Genomic DNA, 20,222 nt, shown 5'->3' with positions numbered 1-20,222 from the left:
TTAAGTGAACTGTGTTTAATAGAAATAACAAGTGTTGAAGCCTCAAGGAATGTGATATAATATTATCATACAACAAAAATTAATGTTCACAATGCTTCTGATACATTTCAGAAATTCTAAACATTGTAGTATATTTACCTCTACAATACTTTTCAAATGCTGTACAAACTATGTTTGGGTAGGTAGTCTTTAGAAGCAAGATGTACTTTTACTGAGTAGCTTCCTGGTATGGTAAAGCTGTTGGCTTCCAAGTCATTCTTAATTTATTTCACTCAAAGCTTGAGCTAATGCACGAATATTAATTTCTAGAGGAGAAGAAAAACTTGTGTCAGGTTAACAGAGCTTATAAATGGCAAAAAAAGCGATTTTAGCACATTTCAAGAGATACATAAGAATAGATGAACTTAGTTTGGAGAAGAATTGGATACTAGATTGCATTTTCCCTCTGACCAACTTAATTAACCTTCCATCAACTTTTCTGCTCTACCATCCATTCCACAGTTCTCAAAATGATGATGCTCAGACACTAACTGGGCCATGAAACTGAGCACAATATAGGGCAGGGTTGTTAGAATGCTTGAGACATAACAAAAAGACTTGGTTAATGTTCAAAAACAGACAAACATGTTCCACATGGTTTTTCTTCCACATTCATGCATTTTAGAAATACACTTGTAATTCTGAAGCAGTCAGTTGATAACTGCTGTATTAAACAGGATCTAGTACAACAGCAATAAAAATGTCATTAAATTAGGACTTTTATTTAAATAATGGATGAGGGTAGTCAACTTTATTCCTGTTTACAAACTTTCCATCCAATCAACTATCAAAATTTACAGAATTTTATAATAGAACTTTGGTCCAAAGTATGGTGTTGTCCCTATTGGACAGCATTCCCCAAAGCAATTGATATTTTATATTTTGCCTTGTGCTCCTGGTGGTGGCTAAGACTTGTACAGCTTTCTAGCATGACTACAACTGCTGTCAAGCTCAGTCAACACAAGCAAGGGCCAGAATAATGGGAGCTGCTGTCAAAAAACAAGTATACCACATTGCAGAATGCTGCAATGAGTGAGCAAAGGTATAAATAACCATCATTAACCCTTGTTCAATATACAGTCTCAACAGCATATGTGTCACCAATTTAATTTACAAAGCAGCTATACAGCATTTCCCAATGTGTACCGGCTCTATTGTTACTGAGTAGAGACTGCACATAATCAACAAAAGTGTGCTTAGCTTTGCCAATGAATGTGCTTGGTTCCTTTCTTCCATTTACAACACCCAGCTTCTGATAAGGCTATCAAACTCACGGTTTTCTGACCACGTACAGGTATGGTATAGGTATCTAAGGCACTCAATCTATATTATCTGGTTTCTTTTATGTTAAAAGAGGTCAGGACAGCTACATGTACTTACTTTGAAGATCTGGATAAAAAGGAAGTAGCCGCTGAAGCATTCTTGTCAATGTAGCTGCATCCTTTCCTCGAAGCTGACTCAGAATGTCATCAGAAAAGCCTTTACTACTTCCACTCAATATGTTATTTAGCTGTGCTTTCTGTAGCTGGTAATCACTGTATGAACTATCACCAGAAATGGATGGGCATGGCTCCATATTGTCTTCAAGGCTTGACTGTTGGTAGACAGATTGCTGTGGCCAAGCAGGTCCACTGCTGTCTGAAGACAAGGACGATGTAAACACACAATTACCTTTCCCAGACCTGTTGTGATACCATGGGGGTGTTTTCTGTAAAGGGCTATCTGTTTGATAACTTCTTGAAGAAGAGTATGAATTAGAGGTGACAGAATATGCTTTTGAGTCTAGTGATGCTCTCCTACTATCCCAGTTTCTTGCTCTCCTGTCTGTCATTTTATTCTCAGGTAATTGACTGCTATCTTCCTGGCAGTGTTGTGCTGTATATTTGCTTTGTGATGATGCAAAATAGGGAGATTCTTCTTTGGCTGGAGTTGATTGTAAGTAATCAGAAGCAGACTGGTTGAATTGTTTCATCCACTCATTGAGTCCATGACTAAAGCCTCCTTGCTGAAGGGCAAATGAACTCTCCAGGGCAGACACTGTTGCAAGATCTTTAGAAGAAATGCCATGTGAAGAGGATTTTCCTTTCATTTGGCAAATATATGAATCCACAGGGGTGTGTGACGTGCTTGGTTCATGCTGTAGAAAGGACTTTAACTGTGCAAGTCCATTAGACTGATGTCCTTCTTGGCAATTGTCTGCTGGAAAAACAAAACAGCTGAAAGATCTGACAAAATGCTATTCTTACTGTGAATTCCAAATGACATGAGAATTTCCGGTAAACTTAAGTCAGTACTTTTCAGGCACAGAAACTTCTACCTGGCCTAAGATGAGATCATAGTCTTTTTCTGTGAGTCACACTTTTGGATGGAACTCCTTTAAAAGCAGGTACCTTGGCTGAACGTAACTGGGACCAATAACATAGCATGTGAAAGAACATGTCCCATGAAGGCTGATTAATAGTTAGAGGAGGGATGACCACAGCAGCATGGCCACAGAAATGCAATAGGTACTCTGACTTTAAAAATAAAATTCTCACAATAGAATGGATCGATTCAAGTTCATTCAACCAGTAGACTCACTGAAATGAATAGGTCTTGTATTACTCATGACTACCTTAGTCCATTATTTCAGTGGATCTACACTACATCAGGATCCAACCTATTTCATGACACAGTTGTGGGACCTTTCTCAGTGGGAACTTTTTTGAATCCTCATCCACTGACTTAACAAAAAGTCATTTTAACTTTCTATTCAGAGAAGCAGTACAATAAATCCAACTGAACCTGAGTGTATTACTTTGCTTCATCTTTGGACACTAACAAAAATGCAATGGCCACCAGGCTGAGTTCAATAAGTATACAGTAACATATAGTTCAATAAATTTAGACTTAATCACCAGTGTGCCATGATTAACTACATTCTTTAGCTGCAAAGCACTGCTACTCTGGAATAAACAATAGACGAGAAGCACACAACATTATGAATAACTGACTATATAGCAAAGTTGATTGAACTCAGCATGGAAAAAGCTGGTTCAAATAAGTGACTGAACTCAAAACTTCATTATGTCCCACATAAATACTTTTATCTCTCCTAGCATCAAATGGGCATCAAAATGGCAAATGCATGTATAAAGTAATGCATATTTTTGCCCCCAGTTCAAGGTAAGCAAGTGTAAAGTAATGCATACTGGGGCAAAAAGTCTCAGTTTCAAGTATAGGCTAATGGGATCTGAACTATCAGTGGTTGACCAGGAAAGGGATCTTGGAGTGGTGGACAGCTCAATGAAAATCTTAACCCAGTGAGCAGCTGTTGAAAAAAAGAAAAACTCCCTGTTATGCATAATTAGGAACAGAACAGAAAAGACTGTAATACAAATCCTTGGTGCAAACATTCTTAAAATATTGTGTACAGTTCTGAAAAAGGTCAGTATGGAGTTGGAAAAGATATTTCCCGAGAAGGGCAAAGAAAATGATTAAGTAACTGGAACAATGCCCTTATGAGAAGCAGCTGGAACAATTGGGACTGTACTAGCTTTGAACAAAGGCAAGTACAGGGAGACAAGACAGAAGTGTTTAAAATAATGCATAGTGTGAAGAGACATTCTTTTCTCTCTTCCACAATGCTCAAGCCCAGGGTCATCCCATGAAGCTGACTGGTGAGACGTTTAGTAGAGATAAAAGGAAGTGCTTCTTCACATGATGTATAGTGAAAACATGGAATTCACTGGCACAGGAAGTGGTGATGGTTGTCAATTTGGATGGCTTTAAAAGGGGATTGGACAGATTCATGGAGGAAGAGACTATCCATGGCCTATACCTTGCTGGCTATATGCTACCTACATTCACCAGTTACTGAGGCGCTTATGCAGCGGGAGGTCTTGAGCAGCTGGTTTGCCTCTGTGTGCACAAACTGCTGGACTAGATGGACCACTGGTCTGACTGAGGATTACTTTTCTTATGTTGTCATGTTTCCATTGCCGTAAGAGGAGTTTGCATGGAGACATTCCAATATTTAAGTTACCAGGAAATAATCTCAGTAAACTTTCACAAAACTCTGAAAATAGAAATTGCCCCATGATGACCCATTTTACACTGTATTACACTTGAACTACAATCACGGACCAAGTAAGGTTTAAGAAATCAGTATCAGTAAGGGGTAGGATTGTGCCTACCTAGGTACATTTGGTTGCAGTTCTGCAGACTGCACTGCTGTTCACCTCCTTTAAAGTGGTAGGAAAAGAGGCAGTTAAGTGCAATATGTGAAGTATCTTCACAGCAAGGAAAGGGGATGCTCATGCTTTACTGGAAAAGCACTGGAAACTGCTGCTTTACAGCACCAGTTGCAACTTGAGGTACTTTGTGTGTCTCCACACATGCCATTAGTGTGTGTGTGTGAGGTCAACCTTGCAGTTGAGGGGGCTGTTGCATGTAAAAGTGCACCTCTACAGAGGAGAAAAGACACAACTTTAAGAGTGCAAGTGTTAAATACATCAATGATAAAAATAAATGAGCTGTGATACAGCCAAAAACTTTTCTAGATGTACCTAACTTAGCAACATCTAGAAAAGATGTGGAGAATTTCAAATGCAAGTCACTGAGTCACTGACTTAAGGTATTTATTTCTCCATTATTGTTTTACTGAAGACATCTGAAAATACCTGGATTATCCTTGCAACTTGCCAATGGTTTATGTGGTTTTACAATTTTTATTCCTGGTGGCAGCAATGATGGAAGACTTCTTATATGCTTGAGCTAGAAAAACAAAAAACAACTTTGAGGCCTTACACTGAAGTTTTCAAAAGGAGAATCCACTGGGGTAAAATGGAGGATCTGTAGCAAAAGGCTTATCTTAATTTGCTTTGCTGTTTGTGGCTTTAAGAACTGTCCATCTAACACCAACCAATGTTTGAAGGTTGGTGTTAGATGGACTGTTCTTAAAGCCATAAAGACTCAGAGCCTGCAACCTATAAAGGCATTTCAGAAAGGAGAGAATAGCTTTAAAATACTGCATTTCAAAAATTATAATTTCGTCTATCAACATTTCATATCTACTGAGGTCACAAATTACTTCACACAGTTCTTCTGTTCCTTTCTGCAGTCTATTTTTTGCAGTTTTTGCTATTGTTAAATGACTAAGAGTCTATTTGCCTATCTACTGCAAATCACTCTGCTTAGTATGCCTATAGACTAAAGTAATAAAGCAAAAGAAGCTGCAAAACAGTTATGTAATTAACTGTTAAGTACAATTACGTTATATAATTTACCAAAAATAAACATGGATAGAAGCAAAGGTGGAGACAATCTTTTTTAAAAAAACCACATTTGATATAAGCACCACTGCTCTTAATATAGGATTACTATGCACTTTACAAGCAGAAGAGAGAAGTAATTGAAACAATCTTAAGATGCTGTCAACCTGAAAAATATCTGAAATTTTGCAATAAAATGACTGGCACTGATTACTTAAAAAAGCTTACTTACTGCTGCTTTCTTTTCACAAAAGGCCTTCAAAGCTTCTGACAAGGACTGTGCAATGCTTATCACTTGAGTTGCTTCTTTGTCTGATGTTATCTCGAAATTCTCCTGTCAAATATTTAACAATTGAGTGTTGACATAGAAGTAATTTCATTCTGCACTGGTTTCTTTAAAACATTTTCACTTCCCAGTGCCAGCTCTGCATTTAATAGTTAATGCAGTATCTCACACAGGGTCATCATGGGTAGGAAAAACAGAACCACTATTTTCTTACAACTTTATTTTGTTTTTAGCCAACTAAGGAAAAAGACATGCAATGGGAAGTCCTTATAACATACCCTTGAAAATAGAAATTATTTTCATTCTGTTCCTAGTCATGTTTATTAAGTGGCACATCCCACTGATTTCAGCTGGATGTACTTAGATTGCAATCCTGCAGAAAATCCACAAGAATTACATTCTAATCAACACAAAAAACTAGTCAAACTAGTTTCACACTAATCTGAGACAGTGTTTTTCAGTCACCAGTTCAGTGAGTTGTATTTTCTATGTGGAAAAATAATAATAGTTATTTTTTGTAAGTACTGCCTCCAAAGTATCCATTTTGCCGCCATATAATACTTTCTCATAGGTGAAAAACATTTGCCTTACCATATACTCCAGAGCTTTCTGTCTCAGAACTGGATCATTCTGTAAGAAAGCAAAGTTGTACACTGAAAACAAAAAGTCTCAAAGTGAAATGATAGAAGACTGAATCTAGAGTGCCTGTCTGCTTGAAGGGAGCTGGTTCCCCTTCATCCTGGATCCTCTTCTGCCAACATTCCTCACTGTTCTGGATGGTTCTTCCAAGTCCTGGAGTTATTTTGGGGGAGTGGGGGTGGGGAGGCCTAGGCAACTATGAGAAATTGCTTTGCACCCTTTCCCATGAGCCCCCAGGATTGCCAGCCTGCCTGTGAGCAGAACATATTCCTGGATCCAACCCAGATATCCTATGCTATTCTACACAAAACTGGACAGAAACTGACTGACTGACGGTTTACTTTCCAAGACAGAGACAGTCTGCGTGGCAACATAAGGGTCATAAAAGCGCTATTATCCATTTTCCCCAGGCAAAGGTCTACTGGGGAGGATGAACTATGAAGATGGGAAGCTTTCTAGCAGAAAAAAGAAATCCCCCAAGTTTAGAAAATATACTGCTACATCTCCAGAACATATCTGAGAGTCACATGAAAGAGGTGAAAACAACTGTTTCACATGGTAGGCAAAGTGATATTATCATGCCACCACAAGTATCTGATTAACCCAAGGAAAGAGTAGACAGGAGAATGCTCAAAGAAAGGGCTACATATTTTCCAACCGTGAAAAAGCAAGGTTTGTATCCTAATATAAGTCAACTTAAATTCACAGAAGGAAATCTTGACATCGCCCCCTCCTGCACAGTCACTGCAACCTCCAACAGTTTCGCCAGAAGGTCGTAAGCCCCACCTAAACAATTAATTGGGATGGGGTGGGGCTGCTGGTAAAAGAACTTTTATTAAACCCTAGCAAAAGTTCTCATTTAATATGTATAAAGTAGAACAAGTAAGATAATGGCATATTAAATTTAGTTCTCATATTCAAATATAATACATAAGACACTCACCTCAGGCTTGTAACTACTGGAAAACCTAAAATAAGATTTACAAATCAGAGTGCACCTTAAAACTACACTGATGTTAATATACTAAAAAATATTAACTTGACATGATATACCCCAACAACTCAGGGGAGTTATGAGAATTTATTAACACAGCATATACTAATCCTAAGTCCCACTCAGAAAAATGTGTAATGTGTTCTTAGCTAGGATCAAAAACAAATCCACAGAAATTAAGCATTAAAATTTCTTCTATAACTAAACCAGGAATAGGGAATATCTGACTCCCAAGGCATTGAACTGCAACTGCAACCCAAGTTAACATAATCAGTGGCAAGGGATGATGGACACTGAAATCCAATATCACACTTTCCCCAGCAACAATCCTAATATTCAAAATGTTTAGAAAGTTCCAATAGTTCATATTCAAACAATCTGAGAAGGAATGACACTTGTTCAAATCCTGGTGAACACACTTCAAGTGTTAAAACAAACAAGTGACTTAGTCCATAGATTGGAATCTAACACCATGGGATCAATCAAAACCCTTTCCCACCCTCACTACATAATAAGAGTCTCACTACATAATAGGGTACAACCCCACCTCCAAAGGAATAAACATGTTTATCTGTTCACTAACTGTTGGTTTCCATTCTTATTTAAGTACTTGCCACTCTATGGAAAAGGGCATGTAATTTGAACCCCTGGGTTGCTTAATCCATGGGTTGTTGCAGCCTGGAAGAATTTGACTCTATGGTCCACTGTTGGGTTGAAATTCTTAACAAGCCAGTGTGCTGTTATTGGATGTAATCAGTAACAGGCTGGAATAGGCATTCCTGGGTTTTTTGGAACGCTGATGCAAAACAGAAGAGGCACATAGGATGCAACATGCTTCTTTGCTCCTATGCAACCCTGACTATTCATAAACTGGCATTATACACACACACCACCACACACACCCAGGTCAAAATATCATTGTCTGAAAGCTGGGAATCTGAAGATATGCAGACAGATACACAGAAGGGCAGCCTTCCCATCAGCATGGTCAACAAGTCAGGAATACTGTAGTTGCAGTACAAAATATTAGGCTGGAGAATCCTGCTTTATCAGGAGGGGAAGAGAGAGAAAAAAGCAGGTTGCTTACCTGTAACTGATGTTCTTCGAGTGGCCATCTGTGCATTCACACATATGGGTGCTGCGCCTGCGCAATGCCTAGGCCGGAAGATTAGAAAGCTAACAGTTTTTGGTGGGAAAACTCCGCTCTCCGCCCCCTCAGTGGTATAAATAGGGCGGAGTGTCCGCCATTTTACTCAGTCTTGAAGACTGAACGTTCGCCCCCTTGAGGTTGACAGCATATGACAGCGTGAACAGTACCGAAAATTATGGTACCAAGGAAAAACATCCACTCACTGACACCGAGCGGGGCCGGTGGGTGGGTTGTGTGAATGCACAGATGGCCACTCGAAGAACATCAGTTACAGGTAAGCAACCTGCTTTTCTTCGTCGTGGCCTCTGTGCATCACACATATGGGTGATTAGCAAGCTTACCAGTCTCAGAGGAGGGAGGTGTCGTCAGCAAAGAATAGATGAGAGAACTGCCCTGCCAAAGGAGCAGTCCTGTCTGGCATGGACATCCAGCCAATAACGTTTGGCAAAAGTGCATGGGGCAGCCCATGTTGCAGCTCTGCAAATATCTTGAAGTGGAACCCCCACGGCAAAGGCAGACAAAGTCGCTACTGCTCATGTAGAATGCCCTCTTGGAAATACAGGTAAGTCTAATTTTGCTAGCTGGTATGCCAAGATGATAGTTTTGACAATCCATTTAGAGAGTCTCTGAGATGTGACTGGGGACCCTTTGTCATGCTCGGCATACTTAATGAAAAGTCTATTAGAACGAGGAAAGGGTTCAGTACGAGATATGTAAAAAGCCAAACAACGTCGAACATTGAGAGTGTGAAGGGATCGCTCTACCGGATTCGAAGGCGATGGAAAAAATGCAGGCAAAACAATCTCCTGGCTCATGTGGAACGGCATAGCCACCTTAGGCAGGAACGATGAGTCCATCCAGAGAACGACCTTTTCCTTATGGAAATTCAGATACGGTGAGTCTATTAGAAGAGCACAAAGTTCGCTAGCTCTCCGAGCTGATGTGACTGCTATAAGGAAGGCCGTTTTCCAAGAAACAAGGTGCAGATCAACAGTCGCCAGAGGTTCGAACGGAGGTTTTGTAAGCGCCTGAAGTACTACAGAAAGGCTCCATGTCGGCATAGCAGGGCGAATGGAGGGATGCAAATTCTGTCATCCCCTAATAAAGCGCTGAACTAGAGGTTGAGAGAAGACCGATGAGCCTTGTACAGCACCGCGATAATGTGATATGGCAGCTGCGTAAACTTTAATGGATGATGGTTTAAGTCCGGAGTGGTACAGTTCCAGGAAGAATTGTAAAATGTTCTCAATCGAAGCCATCCCAGGAGGAAAAGAATGGCATTCAGCAAAAGCTGAGAATCTCTTCCATTTTGCCACATAAGACCGACGGATGGACTGTCTTAAAGCAGATTTGAGAATCGCTTGAATTTCTCTATCAAAAGCTGTCGGTACCAAAGCGGCTGTAGTCGAATTCGAGGTAGGAGTCATTTGCACAGTTTGTTGAACCAGATCCTCCGGTACCTGAGATGTCTTTGGTATCGAGTCAGTCGCATGGTTTAGCTGATGCACCAGGCGGTCAGCTTCAATGAGGCCAAATCCAGATGTCTGATTGCTGCGTTCTGCTGTGTTAACAAGTGAGGAATTGTTGGAAGTCGAAGGAACATCCCTCTGGATAGTCGAAGGGGAGTGGTAAATCATGGTTGTCTCAGCCATCATGGAGTTATTAATATTCCTGTGGCGTTGTCCTGAACTATTTCAATGCCACTCTCATTAGAAGTGGGATCGGAAGGAACGCATAGAAAGTCAGATTGTCCCAAGGGATCATGAGAGCATCTCCCATCGATCCCAATCCGATACCCGCTCTTGAACAATACCAATTGCATACCCTGTTGTCTCAGGTAGCGAACAAGTCCATGTCCGGATAACCCCATGAACGGAAGAGGTGTTCGCAAATTTGGCTGTCCAACTCCCATTTGTGGGTTGTTGACATCTGCCTGCTCAGCGTATCCACTTCTATGTTGTCAGTTCCTGCCAGGTGAACCGCTAGCAGTAGTATGCCTCTCAGGATACACCAGTCCCAAATTTCCATCGATAGGTGGGCTAAGGTTGGTGACTTTGTTCCGCCTTGCTTGTTGATGTAAAAAACAGCAGTGATCTTGTCCGACGCAATCTGGACAACTTGGTGACAAAGTACAGTCTCAAAGGATTTGAGAGCGTTGAAAATCGCCAGAAGTTCGAGGAAGTTATGTCTTGTTGCTTCTCTCCAGTTCCAAGTCCCTTGGACCCGAAGTCCTGAGCATGCCGCACCCCATCCGAGCAGAGAAGTGTCAGTATACAGGGTTGTTGTTGGTTGAGGCAGTCAGAATGGAACGCCGATAGACAGGTTGTCTGGAACAGTACACCAAGTCAAAGTACGTAGGATCGGCAGTGGAATCCGGATCAGCTTGGTGGGAGAGTCCTGCTGTGGGCAAAATGATCTGTTGAAAAACAGTTGTATGGGTCACAGACGCAGTCTGGCGTACAGAACAATGGCAACCGCAGAAGCCATGTGTCCCAATAGTCTTTGGATGGTAATGGCTGGTACCGTTTTGTACAGCTGGATTTGGTAAATATGGTCGCAGAGAGTGTCCCGATGGTTCGGAGGAAGGAAAGCTCATTCCTGAGTAGAATCGATGCATACTTCGATGAAGTCGATCACCTGCATGGGAACAAGGCACGATTTTTTACGGTTAATGCAAAGTCCAAGATCATCAAGTAGAGCGCAAGTCTTGTGCACAGCTAGGAGAAGGTCTTGTCTAGTCTGCGACACAATGAGCCAATCGTCCAAATATGGGTATATTTGTATGCCCTGAGTCCGTAAGTGTGCGCACACTGGAGCCATACACTTCATGAAAACTCTAGGGGCAGTAGCCAGGCCGAAAGGCAAAACATTGAACTCGAATATATCGGATCCGACAGTGAAACGTAGAAAGTGTCTGTGAGAAGGATGGATGGAAACATGAAAATAAGCATCCTTCAAGTCTAGTGAGGCGAACAAATCCTCTCTCCTCAGCAACGGAAAGATATTCTGTAAGGTGGTCATCCAAAACTTTTTAGGTTTGATGTACCTATTAACATTTCGCAAGTCCAGGATTGGACGAAGACCACCGTCCCTTTTTGGGACTGTAAAATATCTAGAATAGAATCCATGCAATCCATCAGAGCGGGAAAGCTGTCAAATCACTCCTTTACGAAGTAGCTGGTAGACTTCGTCTCATATTACCGAAGAACAGGGTGTAAAACGAATCGGACTCGACAGAGGAATGACATCGAATTCTATCCTATATCCAAGCTGAATGATGGTCAACAGCCATCTATCAGATGGAATGGACTCCCAAATGGGGAGTTGGCTTTGGAGCTGGTCCCCAAAAGGGAGAGGGGAGGGTGGAGAGAGAGAATGGTCCGCCCAGACCATCAACGCTGGCGCTTCTCGGTGTCGAAGCGTCGACGGCCCTGAGAGAAGAGTTGCTGCGGTTGCTGCCTTCTATGTTGCTGTTGGTGCTGGTACTGCTGTCGAGGCAGATATTGCTGGCGGTAGGAGGGTCGAGACCATTGCCACTTACGTTTTTGCTGAGGCAGCTCCATGCGGCATGCAGTCATGCACGATTCATGGACTGACTTCAGCTTATGGTCGGTCTTCTGGTGGAAAAGTCCGGTGCCGTCAAACGGCATTTCCTCGATCCTCCTCTTCATTTCATCAGGAAACAGTTCCGTAGCCATGCGTGGCGGCGCAGAGAAATGGCTCTGATGAGGGCTCTTGAGTCAGTATCCTCATGGTGCCTAGCAGCGGAGAGTTTTTGTATCGCCACCTGCATCGCCTCCTTTATAAAGACTCTGGCCAGGTCCGCTTGGTGGTCCAGAAGAGAGGAGGCAACGTTATCCAGCTTTTGCATAATTAAATACTGGTAATGTGCCAGTGTTGCCTCATAGTTTGATATGTGCAGGCCAAGCCCAGAGGCCGCATAGACTCAACGAGCAAGCATATTGATTTTTCTCCCTTCATTGTCACAAGGGGCTGTGTGACCCCTTGACTCCCTGCCCTGGGAGGACTCGACCACCACCAGGTTCGGCTTTGGGTGACAGAGCAGAAATGGGATGTCGTCTTCTCGAACCTGGTACATGGCCTCGTACCAACATGACGTAGCCTGTGGTTGAGCTGGTTGGTCCCAGGGCTGGACCATAGCCTGACGAAGTGTTGTAATGAGCGGAAGGGCTACAGCTGCGGACTGCTCTCCCCTGACGATGTCGTAAAAACGATCGATACAGGGACCGGGGCAATAATGGGCCTCAATCTCGAGAACGAACAAGGTGGGAGATGAGCTCCGCAAAGGTGACATGCGATTCGTCAGGGGATGTGGGGCCTTGGGAGGTGATAGCCACATCAGGAGACGTAGAGTCAACCTCCGACTCGTCAGAGTCCTCATGGTAGCGATGGTGGTTGCTCGAAGATGAGGTTTCCGGAGAGGTTGGACGTCCTCTCTCCATACGCCTTGAGGTAGATGGTGCCTCTCTCGGGACTGATGGTGACTGACGAACCCAAGGTAGAAGGCATATGGTCAGTAGTCACCCCAGTCGGGATAAGCACCATATCCAGACATTGGCCAATCCTCATCTCGGTGCTCAGACGAATGGCTTCGACGTCTGGGAGGCGATGGTGAATCAGCAGGTGGATCAGCTGTAGGCATCAGAGTTGGAGAGCATTCCCTCGGAGGGGAGCCTCTGATCTCCCCATCAGAAATGGAGTCCCAAAGCGGCTCCTCCGTCTGTTGAGGGGGCACGCTCTCAGGCCGGATAGACTGCCTGGGGGATCCCGGCGGAGTCACCTGCATCGCGGATTGCAGGGCCGGTCCCGAGGGAGTCGGTACTGAAAAGCCCAATGAACCTGAACCACGATGTTTGAAACGGTCGGATTTTTTGCCCTTGCGGGCGGGCTTGTCCGCCCTTTCCTTCCTCAACTTCTTATGTATAGATGGCTTGTCTAAGCCGGTATGCTTACGCTTCTCCTGCTTCTTGGCTGGGGGAGAAGGTAGCTGCTGGGCCTCCATGGAAGTGGCGCTTTCGTTCGAAGGACGCTGTGGAGGAGCGGCAGAAGCCGGAGCAGGGCGCTTCGAAAGCACGTCGGTAGCAGAAGCGGGGCGCTGAGAGGGTGCGGCCGAGGAGGAGCCAGGCCTTAAGATCAATTGGTCAGATTGCATCAAGGCCTGGTCCCATAGGAGTTTGCGGAGATGATTCTCCCTATTCTTCCTAGCTTGCTTGGTAAACGCCAAGCAGTGGGCGCCTTTGTCGGTTCTAATGCCCCTCACCAAGGCAGAGGAGGCATAGGTCATGCGGATCCACGGGTGACATTTTGGAACCGCATTCAATGTATTTGCGGAATGCCGCTCGCTGTGCCATCGCGAAAAGGAGAAAATAGTGCAGAGGGTAAGATAATATATATATAGGAATGAAAGGTTTGAAGAAAAACGGGTTAAGAGAAAAAACTTGGAGTAGAAGAAGACGATAAAGACAAGATATATAAAGTGTAAAACGAACAGTGAGCACAAGGATCTAACCGAGAGACGAACAGGCATGAGGCACAGAGAACGGCGGTCACAAAGACTGAGTAAAATGGCGGACACTCTGCCCTATTTATACCACTGAGGGGGAGGGGAGCGGAGTTTTCCTGCCAAAAACCGTTAGCTTTCTAATCTTCCGGCATAGGCACTGCGCAGGCACAGCACCCATATGTGTGATGCACAGAGACTACGACGAAGAACCATACATATACCAGCTACCAACATTACTATTCCAGTGAAACAACAATAAACAAAAGAGGCACAAGGAAATATATCACTTATGGTCATCTGGGAAGGTGCAACTTTACCCCAACACAGGCTTTCACAGAGCCATTTATTACCAATTATTTGGTACACCTGCTCAACCAGCAATTGACCCACCTAATAAAACTGTTGTGCCAACAAGGATATTATTATGATTGCAGTTCTTTTATTTCCTGCCTTTTTCCCTCTTGGAAGGAAAACAAAGCTGCTTACAAAGGCAGGTTGCTTACCTGTAACTGTCATTCTTCAAGTGGTCATCCATGCATTCACTCAGTGTAGGCCTCATCCGGTGAAAACTACCAGAGCTGGTCACCATGGAAGGGGCGGGAGCAGGGACCGCCCTGCACTCTGAGTGGTACATAGGCAGCAGCTCCTGCCCGTTCCCTCAGTGCCTGAAGACCACGCTGTCCCAGGCAAGCGAGGGAACCGAGCATCATGTATGGAGCGGCAATAGCGCCCTGCCCCGGCCCATATGGGGCGAAAGCTGACGATAGCCAGCGGGGTGGAGGGCAGGGTGTGTAAATGCATGGATGACCACTCGAAGAACGACAGTTACAGGTAAGCAACCTGCCTTTCTTCTTTGTGGTCACCATGCAACTCACACACCAATGGGGCAATTAGCAAGCTGGCCCCTCAGGAGGAGGGAGGCTATCGTCACCACAGTATAGAAAAGAGGACGGCCCTTCCAAAAGCACAGTCCTGTCTGGCACGGACATCTAGCTGGTAGTGGCACATGAAGGTCGATGGTGTGGACCATGTCGCTGCCCTGCAGATTTCCTGAAGGGGAATGCCAGCCAGTAGAGCAGTGGATGTGGCCTGGGCGCGCGTGGAGTGCGCACGTGGCTGTCCAGTCATTGGGATCTTGGCCATCTTGTAGGCGAGGGTGATGGAGATGGAGACACATTTGGGTAGTCTATGGCTGGAGACAGCTTCCCCGGCTTTGGGGCCCTCATAGCAAACGAAGAGACGCTCTGAGCAGTGAATGGTCTCAGTCCTGGACCTGTAGTAGGCGAGGGCCCTTCTGACGTCTAGTAGATGCAGGGTGGACTCAATGGGGGTGGACGGGCTGGGGAAGAAGGCGGGCAGGATGATGTCCTGGTTCAGGTGGAAAGAAGATGTCACGTTTGGGATAAAGCTTGGGTCTGGACGACGTACGACCTTGTCCCTGTAGAATGTCATGAAGGGAGCGACGATCCAAAGGGCTGCTAGCTCGCTGGCACGTCGGGCTGATCTGATGGCCACCAGGAAGGCAGTCTTCCAGGACAGGAGCCTAAGGTCCATTGTGGCCATCACTTGGAAGGGCTTCTTTGTGAGGGCCTGCAGGACTACAGAGAGGCTCCAAGAGGGGGAGTGGGGCCAGGTTGGTGGGGCAAGGTTGCGGAGGCCCCTGAGGAAGCAGCATGCCAGGGGCTGGGCAAATACAGAGGACACTTGTGTGGGGGGGGTGGAAGTGGGAGACAGCTGCTAGGTGAACCCTAGTGGAGGAAGGGAAGAGACCTGCTGCAAAGCGGGATTGCAGGTACTCCAGGATGTGTTTCATGGAGGCTAGGGAGGGGTCAAGGCCCTGTGCTGTAGTGGAAGCCAAGAAGGTTTTCCACTTAGCCTCGTAGGAGTGGGGTGTGGAGGGTTTGAGGGCGGCCAATAGCATGGTGGCAACAGCCTGAGGTAGGGAGCCATAGGGTTCTGTCAGGGGGGGTATTTTCCAGGCCATTAGGTGCAGGTTCCTGAGGTCGGGGTGCAGGACCCTGCTCTGGTCCTGGGAGAGAAGGCTGGACCTGAAGGGCAGGTGGTAGAAGGTGTTCCCTGACAGGCAAAGGAGGAGAGGGAACCAGGGTTGTCTTGGCCACCAGGAAGTAATCAGGATGCAGCTGGTTCCCTCCCTCTGGATTTTGGCCACTACTTTGGTGATCGGGGAAAAGGTGTAGAAGAGGTCCCCCTCCCATCTGTGTAGGAATGCATCCCCCAAGGATGCCGTGTCCTGCTCGGGAGCAGAACAGCCTGCACTTCGCGTTGTTCAGGGTAGCGAAGAGATCGATCATGGGCTGACCCCATTTGGTGCACAGGAAGAGGAAGGTGGCCGTCTCCAGCTCCCACTTGTGGGGGGTGGAGGTTGCACGACTGAGGGAGTCGGCTAGGGTGTTTAGGCACCCTGTGACATGCACTGCGGTGATGGTGATGCCCTTCTGGGTGCACCAGTGCCAGATGTCTGATGCCAAGGTCACGAGACAGGCAGAATGGGTCCCTCCCTGCTTGTTCAGGTAGTGCATGACGGTGGTGTTGTCTGTGGCAACCTGAATGTGACATCCTGACAGGATGTTCTGGAAGGATGCCTGAGCTTTCTGGACCGCCAGCATCTCCAGAGCGTTGATGTGGAGATGGGCCTCCCTCTGGTCCCAGTGGCCTAGAGTGCGCATGTCTGCGCAGTGAGCACCCCAGCTGGTGTTGGAGGCATCAGTGGTGATGGTCATGGAGGGGAGGAAGGGGATGCCCATGGTAAGATTGTCCACGGTGCGCCACCATAGTAGGGACTCTGGATGGTGTGGGCATAGTGTCCAAGTGGCGCCCCTCTATGTCCACTGGGGTGGGCTGGTCCCTTTGTGGAGTACCCTGCATGGCCTCCACAATGATGGAGTTGGGCCCAGGGTGGTGGAGTAGGCGGGGGAAGGGCTTGACCATAACTTTAAACCTGGATTCAGCCCTGCATGAGGTGGTCAGAAGGCCACACGGGGCCTTCCAGGACTGCTGTGCTGCGTGCAGCAGGGCAGGCATGACCGGGATGGACCCTGTGGTGTCCCCAGAGGCAAGTGCATAATAGCATGGGTCTGCCTCAGGTTCGGGGGGCTGGCAGGTTTGGAAGTTTAAGTCCTCGGCCATGCGGAGCACCATATCAGAGAAACTACTCCCCTTGGCAGGTGAAAAGGAGCAATCCTGGTCCCAGGCCTGCCCCGCTGGGGAGTGGGTTGGGGTTGCAGGGGAGTGGGGGCGTCCCGAGACAGGGGAGCGGCTCTGACCTGAAGCCTGCGATATAGACCGATGGACAACTGGGAGTGGAGTCTGGGAGCAGAATCGCTAGAGGAAGAGAGGCTCCGTGCACGCTGCACCCTTGTAAGCCTCTTCCTTGAGGCCTGGGGCATGGGCCTAGGCCTGGTGTGGGGAGTGCAGGCCTCCAATGAAGCTGAGTCAAAATCGGCTGGGCTGGGCAGGGCCTCCCCATTGGCAGAGAGCTGAAGTTCGTAGAGCTGGAGAGCGGGGAGGCCTCTAGCTGCTGTGCCGATCTCCCTCGGTTCCAGCGGGGGGGCAGGGGCGCGATGATCCTGCCGGCTCTGTTGAAGATTCTCAGCTCCTGCAGGCGCTGCTGGGGACCAGCGTTCGGGGGGGGGGGAGAGATGCTCCATCAGCAGTCTCTGTTGCGGCCATGGCCATGCCACATGTGGGGATGGCCAGAGGCACAGGCGGTGTTGCTGGGATGGCAGCGCCCGGCTGCTCCAGTCCCGGATCAGCAGAGGTCATGCCCAGGGGTGCTCCAGAAGCTGGGGAGACCACACGTTGAGGAGGCCTTCCCCTGGCGATGCTGCCCTCTTCCTTGCCCTGGCGGGCTTAGAGGAATCTTCCCAGGGGGGTGGTTATCCACTCCTGGGGTAAAGGATTTGAGGACGCACCGCCATAAGGCCTGTTTGCTGGCGTGTCTGCTCCTTAAAGGCCTGGCAGTGGGTGCAAGTCTCCACGATGTGCCCCTCGCCAAGGCAGAGGAGGCACTTGGAGTGCCCATCGTTGGCAGGCATCCTAGCTGCGCAAGAGGTGCAGCAATGTGGAGTTGAATTGGCCATGCGGTCCTTGGAGGAGCGCATGTGGGCGATTCAAGGGAGAGAGAGAAAACTGGAGATTGAGAAAGGTAAGAGAAAGAGGGGGGAGAAGTGGCAGCCTTCTCTCTACGCAGTTAAAGGAGCAGAGGTTTTGGGGGTTTTGTTGTTGTTTTTTAATAGAAGGGAGCGAGAGAAAGAAAAAAAAATGGCAACACATTTAAGCTGGAGAGGTCCGATCCGGAGAGCCAAGCCCAGCGTGGTCAAAAAGGAACTGAGGGAATGGGCGGGAGCCGCCGCCTATGTACCACTCAGAGTGCAGGGTGGTCCCTGCTCCCGCCCACTCCATGGAGACCAGCTTTGGAAGTTTCCACTGGATGAGGCCTACACTGCGTGTCAGGCCCCATTGGTGTGTGATTTGCATGGAGATCATGAAGAAGAAAGTCTGCCTATACTCCATCTTCATCCTCTCAACCACCACCACCTATGAGACAGGTTAAACTGAGAGGGAGTGACTGACCACAAATCACCCAGGTGAGCTTCATGGCCAATAGGGGATTAGAACCTAGATTTTGCAGGTTCCCAGTCCAACACTGTAACCATCATACTACTTGCATCTAAACACAAGTTTGTGGGCCAGCCTCTTAATCCATGTACAGTGTATCACAGAAGTGAGGACACCCCTCACATTTTGTAAATATTTTATTATATCTTTTCATGTGACAAGCCTGAAGAAATGACACTTTGCCACAATGTAAAGTAGTGAGTATACAGCTTGTATAACAGTGTAAATTTGTTGTCCCCTCAAAATAACTCAACACACAGCCATTAATGTCTAAACTGCAGGCAATAAAAGTGAGTACACCCCTAAGTGAAACTGTCCAAATTGGGCATTATTAGCCATTTTCCCTCCCTGGTGTCATGTGACTCATTAGTGTTACAAGGTCTCAGGTGTGAATGGGGAGCAGGTGTGTTAAATTTGGTGTTATCGCTCTCACTCTCTCATACTGGTCACTGGAAGTTCAACATGGCACCTCATGGCAAAGAACCCTCTGAGGATCTGAAAAAAAAAAGAATTGTTGCTCTACATAAAGATGGCCTAGGCTATAAGAAGACTGCCAAGACCCTGAAACTGAGCTGCAGCATGGTGGCCAAGACCATACAGCGCTTTAACAGGACAGGTTCCACTCAGAACAGGCCTCGCCATGGTCGACCAAAGAAGTTGAGTGCACATGCTCAGCGTCATATCCAGAGGTTGGCTTTGGGAAATAGACGTATGAGTGCTGCCAGCATTGCTGCAGAGGTTGAAGAGGTGGTGGGTCAGCCTGTCAGTGCTCAGACCATATGCCGCACACTGCATCAAATTGGTCTGCAGGGCTGTCGTCCCAAAAAGAAGCCTCTTCTAAAGATGATGCACAAGAAAGCCCGCAAACAGTTTGCTGAAGACAAGCAGACTAAGGACATGAATTAGTGGAACCATGTCCTGTGGTCTGATGAGACCAAGATAACTGATTTGATTCAGATGGTGTCAAGCGTGTGTGGTGACAACCGGGTGAGGAGTACAAAGACAAGTGTATCTTGCCTATAGTCAAGCATGGTGGTGGGAGTGTCATGGTCTGGGGCTGCATGAGTGCTGCCGGCACTGGGGAACTACAGTTCATTGAGGGAACCTTGAATGCCAACATGTACTGTGACATACTGAAGCAGAGCATGATCCCCTCCCTTCAGAGACTGGGCCGCAGGGCAGTATTCCAACATGATAAGGACTCCAAACACACCTCCAAGACGACCACTGCCTTGCTAAAGAAGCTGAGGGTAAAGGTGATGGACTGGCCAAGCATGTCTCCAGACCTAAACCCTATCGAGCATCTGTGGGGCATCCTGAAACGGAAGGTGGAGGAGCGCAAGGTCTCTAACATCCACCAGCTCCGTGATGTCGTCATGGAGGAGTGGAAGAGGACTTCAGTGGCAACCTGTGAAGCTCTGGTGAATTCCATGCCCAAGAAGGTTAAGGCAGTGCTGGAAAATAATGGTGGCCACACAAAATATTGACTCTTTGGGCCCAAATTTGGACAGTTTCACTTAGGGATGTACTCACTTTTGTTGCCAGCGGTTTAGACATTAATGGCTGTGTGTTGAGATATTTTGAGGGGACAGCAAATTTACACTGTTATACAAGCTGTATACTCACTACTTTACATTGTAGCAAAGTGTCATTTCTTCATGTGACAACCCTGAAGAAATGACACTTTGCTACAATGTAAA

At 46.4% G+C, this 20,222-nt stretch overlaps 1 protein-coding gene across 7 annotated transcripts in view; it reads right to left on the bottom strand.

Annotated features, from left to right (window-relative positions):
- The window catches only part of LOC123035220, a 56,127-nt gene continuing 35,905 nt past the window's right edge, over positions 1-20,222 (bottom strand). For 6 of the 7 annotated variants that reach the window (XM_044453218.1, XM_044453202.1, XM_044453211.1 and 3 more), the window contains 6 exons: positions 7,160-7,184; positions 6,169-6,207; positions 5,524-5,625; positions 4,701-4,794; positions 1,420-2,238; positions 1-305 (listed from right to left, as the gene is read on the bottom strand). In XM_044453218.1, the coding sequence (XP_044309153.1) occupies positions 259-305; positions 1,420-2,238; positions 4,701-4,794; positions 5,524-5,625; positions 6,169-6,207; positions 7,160-7,184 (1,126 nt within the window). In that variant the 3' untranslated portion in view covers positions 1-258. The remainder of the gene's footprint in view (positions 306-1,419; positions 2,239-4,700; positions 4,795-5,523; positions 5,626-6,168; positions 6,208-7,159; positions 7,185-20,222) is intronic. The other variant, XM_044453224.1, reaches the window with a different exon arrangement.

The sequence above is a fragment of the Varanus komodoensis genome, unplaced genomic scaffold (genome assembly GCF_004798865.1).
Source record: "Varanus komodoensis strain SLA01 unplaced genomic scaffold, ASM479886v1 scaffold10, whole genome shotgun sequence".
In the NCBI taxonomy this organism is placed as follows: Eukaryota; Metazoa; Chordata; class Lepidosauria; order Squamata; family Varanidae; genus Varanus; species Varanus komodoensis.
The sequence above is the reverse complement of the archived record's forward strand: the minus strand, read 5'-3'. Positions and strand labels throughout refer to the sequence as shown.